The 10,027-nt window shown below is 47.7% G+C and overlaps 1 protein-coding gene across 4 annotated transcripts in view; it reads left to right on the top strand.

The window, feature by feature from the left end:
- Ldb3 (LIM domain binding 3) overlaps window positions 1-10,027 on the top strand; it is a 59,270-nt gene that overhangs the window by 38,757 nt on the left and 10,486 nt on the right. For all 4 annotated transcript variants that reach the window (XM_033761732.1, XM_033761731.1, XM_033761735.1 and 1 more), the window contains 4 exons: window positions 1-302; window positions 1,938-2,118; window positions 2,306-2,426; window positions 8,115-8,230. The exon at window positions 1-302 is cut by the window's left edge and continues 89 nt beyond it. In XM_033761732.1, the coding sequence (XP_033617623.1) occupies window positions 1-302; window positions 1,938-2,118; window positions 2,306-2,426; window positions 8,115-8,230 (720 nt within the window). The remainder of the gene's footprint in view (window positions 303-1,937; window positions 2,119-2,305; window positions 2,427-8,114; window positions 8,231-10,027) is intronic.

A 10,027-nucleotide genomic window follows, 5' to 3' on the forward strand; every position in this document is an offset into this window, starting at 1 on the left:
CCCACCTACACCCCCCAACCTGCTCCCAACTACAACCCCACACCCTCACCAGTCTACAGTGGTGGCCCAGCGGAGTCTGCCAGCCGCCCCCCGTGGGTGACAGATGACAGCTTTTCTCAAAAGTTTGCCCCCAGCAAAAGCACCACTTCCATCAGCAAGCAGAACCTGCCACGGGGAGCCCCAGGCTATACCCCGGGAATACCCTCTGTCCCCACCTTGGCCAGGGGCACCGTGCAGAGAGCTGAGCGCTTCCCAGCCAGCAGCCGGACTCCGCTGTGCGGCCACTGCAACAATGTCATCCGGTAGGGTTCCCTGGGTGTCAGGTGGGTGGGCGCTGTATGTCCCCAGTTCAGCCTGCTGTGGGGTCAGAAGGGTGCAGGCAGCCTCAGGGCCCTGTGGCCACCATCGGGTTGGGTCTGACCCTCTCTGAGCGCAGCTCTGTCCCTGTGTGACACCTGTGTCTCCAGGGGTGGGAGGGTGCCATGAGGTAAGTGGGTGCGGCACCCGGAGCTCCCATGGGCCAGGGCCAGGCTCTGGGAATTGCCAGGTTGTCACAGTGGGTTTACTGAGCTGTTGAAAGGTGGCTGACTGTGCTGCTTTTGACCTGGCTTTGCTTCAGGGTTGCTTTCCACAGACAGGCCTGTGCTGCCTAGGGCTGGGGTGGGCACTACCCTGGCATGGGAACAAGTCACTTCACACTGAGAAGCAGGGCTCTGGATGGTCTGATTTGAATACAAAGGTGTGTGTGTGTGTGTGTGTGTGTGTGTGTGTGTGTGTGATGAGCTTATGTATATGACAGATACACTCTCATTTAAGAATAGAGTAATACATCCTTGTTGGAGAAGAATTAGAAAATATGGAAAAGTAAAAATTAAAACATGACAAACTTCCTGGTGAAGATGGTGCAGATTTGTAAACCCAGCACTCTGAAAGGCTGACGCAGGAGGATTGCAAATTCCAGTGCAGGCTGGGCAATTTAGTAACTCAGTGAGACCCATCTCGAAACTAAGAAAAGCCAGACATGGTGACACACGCTTGTATTTCAGCACTTAGGAGGCTGAGGCAAGAGAACTGCTGCAAGTTCGAGGCCAGCCTGTGCTGCAAAGTGAGTTCAAGGCCCGCCTAAAATACATAGGTAGACTTGTCTCAAGGAACAAAAAAACAAAATAAATTAAGAATAAAAAGGGTGGGTAATGTAGCTTAATGGGAAAGCCCTGGGTTCAGTCCCCAGTACTGAAAAAAAAAAAAAAAAAAAAAAAAACTTAAATTAAACAAAACCAAACAAGCCTCCCTCATGGTTCCAGGATTCTAATCTGGAACTAGATTTGGGTTTTGGAACCTGGGTCTACCATTTCCTGGCCCTGTGGTTCTCCACGAGTTACCTAATCGTGTGGTGCCTCACTTCTTCTACTGAACAGGTATACCATAGTGCATATCCCATAGGATGATGAAAGGATTAAACAAAGTTAATAAATGCAAACTTGTTCTTGAATTGTGCCGGGCCTGAAGGAAGCGCTTCATGAATTTTACCTTCTGTCTCAGCACCCCTGACCTTGTCAACAGCTGTGGTTGCTGGGATTCTGTCACGGGCTTACTAGGTCCACACAATAACTGATTGAGTTGCTTCCATTGTTTGGTTTTTTAGAAAGGATCTCTCTATGTAGCCCAGGCTGGCCTTGAATTTATGGCAATCCTCCTGCCTCAGCCTCCTTGGTGCTGGGATTAAAGGCGTGTGCCACCACACCCAGAAAGTTCCAGGTTCTCTCCACTGAAAATGATCAGACTTTCAGCATGTTGCCTTCTCTGAAATATTATTATTCCATTAGATTAGCCACCAAGTGAGTTACTGGGTAGAAGTAAGAATGTTGCTGGGGTTCTTAGAATATCTGGCTCTGAGTTTTGTGTCCCTGATCAGCTGCTGTTCTCCACCTCTCTAGGGGCCCTTTCCTGGTGGCCATGGGCCGCTCTTGGCACCCAGAAGAGTTTAACTGTGCCTACTGCAAGACCTCGCTGGCAGATATGTGTTTCGTGGAGGAGCAGAACAACGTGTACTGCGAGCGGTGTTACGAGCAATTCTTCGCCCCAATGTGTGCCAAGTGCAACACCAAGATCATGGGGGTGAGCAGCAGCGCCTTTTCCTCTGCCCGCCTTCGCCCCTTGTCCCCCAAGCTGTGGGGTCCCGTGAGGAGCCAGGACTCCCTTTCTACCCCAGAGGGGACGCTTCCCGGGTGCTCCTGGCCTGCCCCTTCCTAGGGCTCCCTTTCTGTAGGGCTCTCTGTCCCCTGAGTACACCCTCTGTCCCCAGGAAGTGATGCACGCCCTGAGACAGACATGGCACACCACCTGCTTCGTGTGCGCGGCCTGCAAGAAGCCTTTCGGGAACAGCCTCTTCCACATGGAGGACGGGGAGCCCTACTGTGAGAAAGGTGGGGCCAGGACAGAGTGTGACGCCCATGGATTGGGAAGCCCCCCGCCCCTGGCAGCCCTTCACTCCTGACCCCTCTACTCCTGGTTGAAGCGATTTTCTTTTGCAGTACTGGGGCTGAACCAGGGGCACTCTTGTCACCGAGTTACATCCTCAGCCCTTTGTGTTTTTTAGTTTTTGACACAGGGTCTCTCTAAACTGATAAATTGCCCAGACTGGGCGCTAACTTGAGATCCTTCTGCCTCAATCTCCCAAAGTGCTGGGATTACAGGCATGTACCACCATGCCTGGCTAAGAAGTGTTTTTTTATATTTTATCTAGGGTGCTGGGATCAAACCCAAGGCCTCATGCATGCTAGGCAAGCTCTCTATAACTGAACTACACACCAACTCTTGCTTCTGGCTTTGTTTTAATGGCAGAGTGGTGCCACTGTGGCCCAAGGAAGGTGACTGGACTGTCCCCTTGTTGGCTGCTGCCTTCCAGAGCAAGGAGGCAGAGTGTACAGCTCATGGTACACACTCCTTCTCAGCTCTCTTCTGACTTGAGTATGTGGGCCATGAGCTGGCCATGTAGCTGCGTGGGAAACCTGCGGGTTTCCATCTCAGAGGAGACAGAGTCTGCTCTGCAGACACCGGGTCTCTGACTTCATCCCGGGTGCCACCCTTCTACCACTTCAGGCTGGCTCTCGAGCTGTGAGGGACCAGACCGCTGCAAGGCCTACTTTTCCCCTCTGTAAACGTGTGCCTGCTGGCGTTGTGGTGGGGGTGAGCCAGAGAGGGTGATGCTCCCCTTGCCCATGATGCTTCTCAGATTCTGCTATCCCCCACTGGCTGTGTTCGGTACACAGTGCTGTGTGTAATCCTAAACTGCGCAGTGAGTCACTGTAGGCTCCCAAGACACCACGCTTTATAAGATAGTCTGAGTTCTGGATCAAAGGCTATTCACTCCCTTGCTCACCCACAGCCTGCCCATATCAGGAGGGAGTTGAGGCAGGGACCATTGGGAAGCACAAACAAGGAGGCTGAGATAACAGCACCACTGGGGGCAGCGGTGCACGCCTGTAATCCCAGCACATGGGAGGCTGAGGCAGGAGGGTCACTGCAAGTTTGAAGTCAACCTGGGCTACATAGTGAGTTGAAGGCCAGCCTGAATTATATAGAGAGACCTTGTCTCAAACAACAACAACAATAAAAACCATACCCACAAATGCATAATGTAAAATTTACCATATTAACCATTTTAAGTATACAGTTTAGTAGTGTTAAGTATATTCACATTGCTGTGAAACCAATCTCCAGAAGTTTTTCACCAAGCAAATCAGAGGCTCTACATTTGTTAAATAATTTCCTCTTTCCCTCTCTCCCCACCTCCTGGGAACCACGTTTTATGTTCTGTCTCTATGAATGTGTCTACACTAGGATTCGTGATCATTATAGCGTTTGTCTTTCTGTGATTGGTGTGTTTCCTTCAGCCTGATGTCCTTGAGATTCATCCACACCATAGTGTAGATGTCAGAATTTCTCTCCTCTTTAAGATCTAGCAATGCTAGCCTGTAAAAACCTACTCTATTTGGTTCATGCATTTGCCTGTATGCGTGGACACTTGGCTTCTACCCCTTGCCTACTGTGAATAGTGCTTCTACAAATGTGGGCACACTTTCAGACCTTGCATTAAATTATTTTGGGACTATGTATACAAGTGGGATTCCTGAGCCATGTGGAAATCATATTGTTGATTTTTGAGAAGCCTCTGACAGCTTTCCTTAGCAGGTGCCCCCACAACAATCCCACCAGGTGGGCTTGAACTGTGACTGGTCAGATGCTCAATGTCCTCAGCACCACACATCACCTTCGGGGTCCTAAACAGTGTGAAGGCACAAGGAAGGTGACTGAACTGTGTCCCCTTGTTGGCTTCAGCCTTCCAGAGCACTGTGGTGCTTTTTTAATCTGCAAATTGGAGGAAGACACAGAAGAAAATCCTGTCAAATCTTCACTTTGGGCCAAAACGATGGAGTCCAGACTCAAAAAGACCAGCTGGCTGCAGGAATCCACGGCCGCTTTTATCTAAGACATGAGTAAGCCAGATGGAAAGGTCAGCCTCAAAAAAATTTTTTTTGTTTTTTTTCAGTTTTTTGAGACAGGGTCTCACTATGTAGTTGAGACTGACCTGGAACTCACTATGTAGCCCAGGCTGGTCTCGAACTCACAGTGATCCTCCTGCCTCAGCCTCCCAAGTGCTGGGACTACAGACATACACCACCACACCCGGCTTCAGCCTCAAAATTTCTGACCTGCACCTGAGAGTCGTCACACCTGGCAAGTGTCACAGTCCCCCGGGGAGCTTTAAAACTAGAGAGAAGAAAAATCCCCAGACCACAGATGCAGAATCTCCATGATTCTGGTACTCAGGTCTGAGAATTACAGCTGATTCTCAAAGTGACCGGAACCTGATAGAAAAACACCCCTTTGGGCCCTAGCCCAGCTCTGTGAATCAGAAACGCAGGGCATGGAGCTTGGTGACCCATGTTTTAAAAAGCGCCCCCATGTGATTCTAATATTTGAGAAGCATTGCACTAAGCCATTTTTCTTTTTTTAGGAGCTTTTTTTGGCCTTTTTTTTTTTTTTTTTCACTTTTCTTTTTTGGTACTGGGAATCGAACCCAGGGCCTCATGCTTGCTGGGCAGGCACTGTGCCACTGAGCTACATCCCCAGCCCATTAAGCCCTTTTTCAACACAGAGAGTCTGTGATTTGATGAATGGAAATCCTTTTACAATAGCAATAAAATCCATTAAATGCAAGGGTACTAACTCCACCTAGGACATAAGCGAGTCAGTCAAAGAAAATTATGAAGGCAAGGCCTAAAGGAGGAATAGAAATAAATAAATGAGGAGCTGGATTATGCTCCTGCTGGGAAAGGCCCTTGCACTCGCAGACTTAATTCAGGGCCCAAAGCCTTCTCCTTCTAGAGATAAATGAAGATAGATACCAGCTTTTACAAAATGTGCTATGGTCTGACTTATGCTACTGAACATCAAAACAAAGTGGTAGTTCTCCAGATCACTACAAAGTCAAGATTAGAATAGAAAAATCAATGAATAGGCAAGTATAGATATCTCAGAAATAGGTTGAAGCCACTGTAAGAGCTCATTCTATGCAAACCTGACATGAGAAGGAATCAGAATTTGGTAAGGTTGGCTGACCCATTTCTTTGTTTTCTGTTCCTCATTATACATCAGATGTGTACTGAATATGTGCTCTATGCTGGTTGCCTCAGGAAGCACTGAGCATAGAGGCAGGCATGGCAGTCTGTGTCCTCAAAACCCTCATGCAAACCCATCAGCACGGGGTGCACTGGCATGTACGTGGGCATTCAAGAATGATGGAGGGAGGGAGGGATGGATGGGTGACAGGTTGATGATGGAGGGATGGAAATATGGATGGACAGAAGATGAATTCATGATGAGTGAGTAGAAGGATGAATTGGTGGATGGATGCATGGATGAATGGGTAGAAGGAAGGCTGGATGGGTGATTGATGGATACCTGATGGGTTGATGATGAATGGATGGTTGGATTGATGGAAAGATGAACATTTGATGGGTAGATAGAAGGATGAACATATGATAGATAGAAGGATGGATGGATGGATGGATGAGAGGAGCCTAGAGAAAGCTCTCAGTAAGGTCATCTCATGACTTTTGGTTGGAGGGGTCAGCATTAAGATTTCCCAGTAGGAAGGCTTGACCCTAAGGAGTGCAGAATTCAGGCAGATAATGTGGTTAGGGATTTCCAAACCCAGGACCTAGCTAATACAGAGCCATGGAGGTGTAGGCGAGCCCAGAGGATGTGGAGACTAACTGGGAATGATGAAAGAGAAATCAGAAGTAGGGGGTCAGGGATTGCGCTCAGGTGGAGATGGGTTAGGTGATAGTCCAGAGTGAAGCCTGTAACTTTCTCAAGATAGCAGTGTGACACCTTAGCTCAGGCAAGGTGATACATTTCTATGGGGAAACTCAGTCTTCTGTCGGAGACAAACTGGGTTGGAATATACAAGATCATTTGCATGACAAAATATTCTTAAGCACAAAAGGGAAAGAAAGCCAAGGTTTGAAAAATATGCAAAAGATAAACAAAAGTTCGATGGTGATAGATAAGGAGCTGGAGACAGAGTCAGGCAGGAGGAGGAGGAGGGCAACACTGTGTCTATCAAACCTGGAGCCCCTCGGTGGGACCTGCGCGACGGAACCGCTCCAGACCTTTTCCTCATCCTCGAAGTGGGAATAGTGCCCGTCACAGAGCTGCCGTGAGCGTTAAGCAGAAGCACAGCTCATTCCAGTTGTTCATTCTTCCTTCATTCATTCGCTACCTGTGTGAGGCATTGACTCTGTGCCAGGCTTTGCACTGCACAAAGGAAAAAAGACATGAGATGCTCAACAATGATGCCACTTGTCTTAGTCTGCACTGCTGTATTGGGACACATAGACCCAGGGACTTATAATCTTACAGTGAGCAGCAGCCTTGATTGGCTCAGGGCCCCACTGAGAAGTCCAAGGTCAAGGGGCTGCATCTAGTCAAGGCCTTCTTGCATTATCCCCATGGGAGTCAGACAATGCAAGAGGAGGCCAAAGTGACTTTCATAAGAAACCCACTCTACGCCGGGTGTGGTGGTGCAAGCCTGTAAACCCAGCACTTGGGAGGCTGAGGAAGGAAGGTCGCTGCGAGTTCAAGGCCAGTCTGAACTACACAGTGAGACCTGTCTCAAAAAACCAAGCCAAAAAGAGAAAAAGTCCTAGAGCCCACGCCCTCAATAATGACCCGAATGTAACCATGAGGGCAGAGTCGAATTGACCTTGACACCTCCTGTTAGATTCACCTCTCAGCACTGCTACCTTGAGAATTAACTTTCCAACATCCTAACCTCGGGACATATTCAAAGCACAGTGCCATCCATGTGAAAATGTCCAATAAACTGTGAAGTGCTCTACAAACAGTGTTTAGTAGTATCTTCTCCTTCGCTGGAGGAGGTAGGCCAAGAAAAGGAGCGGAGCAGCTCTCCTCTCTCCTCCCCTCTCCTTCCCTCCCCTCCCCTTTCCTCTCCTCTTCTCTTTTCTTTTGAGACAGGGTCTTACTGTGTAGCCCAGGCTGGCCTTGAACTCACTATGTTGCCCAAGCTGGCCTCAAACTCACAGCGATACTCCTGCCTCAGCCTCCTGAGTGCTGGGATTACAGGCAGGCACCACTACGCCTAGCTTTTGTTTCCATTCCTGTTTGGAGAATGATGACGGGTCTGGGCTCTTGGAAGTGACGGAGTAGAGGAGACAGTCTCCTTGTTAAAAGTTGGTAACCTTTGGGCTGGGACTTATCTCAGCGGGACCACATCTGCCTCACAAGTGCAAGGTCCTGAGTTCCATCCCTAGTACCAGAAAAAAAAAGTTGATGACCCTCTAGATAGAAAATCTGTTTACAGTCCCAAGCACAAGGTGGCAACTCAGCCCGAGTCTGCACAGACACCAATACAGATTACAGAAAACTTTGGGAAGAGGAGCCAGTTAAAGAATTGAGCATTTTGTCTGTGAAGTGACAAGCCTGCAGCTGGGTGTCCCTCGCTTGCCCCAGCTCACTGACAAAGAGCTCATCCTGGCCTCGGGTGCTGTCTGTGTGCCTGGTCCCAATTCTTCCCTTTATTCCAGACTATGTCAACCTGTTCAGCACCAAGTGTCATGGCTGTGATTTCCCTGTGGAGGCCGGGGACAAGTTCATCGAAGCCCTGGGGCACACCTGGCATGACACCTGCTTCATCTGTGCGGTATGTGTGCATCCTGGGCCCCATGATCCAGAGAGGGGTACGGGGGATATCAGGGTAGGGGGACTTGTGATGTGGTGGTCATTGTGTACAGCTGGCAAATACCACTGGGTCCTGGTATGTCACAGGAAACATAGCTTTATGACTGATGGTTATTTATCATCCACCACGGCTCACTTACATCCATTTCCTGAAGCACTGGGGGTTCCTCTGCGGGGACAGCAAATGATGCTTGGATTTAAACAGCACAGGCAGGTGGCCTCCTGAGCCTGGAAGCTGCTTCAGATATGACACAGTTCCCGGATGTGGTAGCACTCACTTGTCACCCCAGCACTCAGGAAACAGAGGCAGTGGAATCACCATTAGTTTGAGTCCAGCCAGGGTTACATAATGAGTTCAAGACTAGCCTGAACTACATAGCAAGATCCTGCCGCCAAATAAATAAACAAATTAATTAATTAAGATATAATGAAGTGAGATGAGGGTCTTTCCACCCAGAATTCCGCCAGGAACGTGAGATTGGAGCTAGTCCCATGAAAAGCTACGATAAGCTTTCCCTTGCTAGAACCTTTGGAAAGCAGGTCTAGGTATCATTTTCTTTTCTTCACCAGGCCTGTTCTTGATTCACAGCTGCCAAGAGATAAGGCTTAGGTTAACTATTAACTGCCATTTACTTCTGCGGAACACCTGGCTCATTCTGCAGTGAGCCCAGCATTTCCAGTCTGAGGGCTGTGGGTTGGGGTGGGGACATGACACTGAGCCTGCCAACATTTAGAACCAGAGTTGGACATAGGAAATAACTGTTCTGAGAAGGGCCCAAGTCAGTCTGTACCTGACCTAACTCTATTCAGGAAAATTAATGTACCATTTATTTTATTTTTTAATCTTTATTAAATTTATTGGTACATATTGGGTATACAATACAGTTACATTCATCACTGGGATCTTGTACCTATATATCACTTATCAGGTTCTTATTTTTCCCCATTCCCCAGCCCTCCCCTAAGCCCCTCTGCCCTTCCCTACAAAGACATTGTTTCCATGTTTTTCCTTTTCACACACTTTTTTCTTTTCCTTTTTTACCTTTCCCCTACCCCTCCCACTTCCTCTAATCTTTTAGATTTTTCTTCCTATTACAAATATCAGTTATTCATTTTAATCCTTATTTATACTTTTATTTTTTCACACCAGAGAAACTATTTGGTATTTACACATGTGTAATTTACTGATTTCACTTAAGAGTATGGCCTCCATGTGCATCCACTTAGCTATAAATCTCTCTAGTTTCTCATTTTTATGGCCAAGTAGTATTCCATTTTATAAAAAACCCACATTTATCTAGTCTCCAGTTAATGGGCAAATGGACTGTTTCCAAGTTTTAGTTATTACAAACTGTGCCACTATAAACATGGGTGAGCATATATCACTGTGGTATGATTCATTAATTCTTTTGGGAAGATACCCAGCAGAGGGATGGCTAGGTCAAATGGGACTTCTAATCCTAGTTGTTTGAGGTATCTCCATATTGATTTCCATAGTAGTTGCACCAGTCTGCACTCCCACCAACAATGAAGAAGGGTTCCTTTCTCCCCACAACCCCACCAACATTTGCTATTGGTTGATTTCTTGATAGCAGCCATTCTTTCTGGGGTGAGGTGGAATCTCAGTGTTGTTTTCATCTGTGTCTCTCAAATGACCAGGGAGGTTGAACATTTTTTCATATGATTATTTGCTGCTTTTACTTGTTTGTCTGAGATATGTCTGTTCATTTCAGATGCCCATTTTTGAATTGGGTCTTTA

The sequence above is a fragment of the Fukomys damarensis genome, unplaced genomic scaffold (assembly GCF_012274545.1).
Source record: "Fukomys damarensis isolate Sample0158 unplaced genomic scaffold, DMR_v1.0_HiC HiC_scaffold_1, whole genome shotgun sequence".
Taxonomy (NCBI): domain Eukaryota; kingdom Metazoa; phylum Chordata; class Mammalia; order Rodentia; family Bathyergidae; genus Fukomys; species Fukomys damarensis.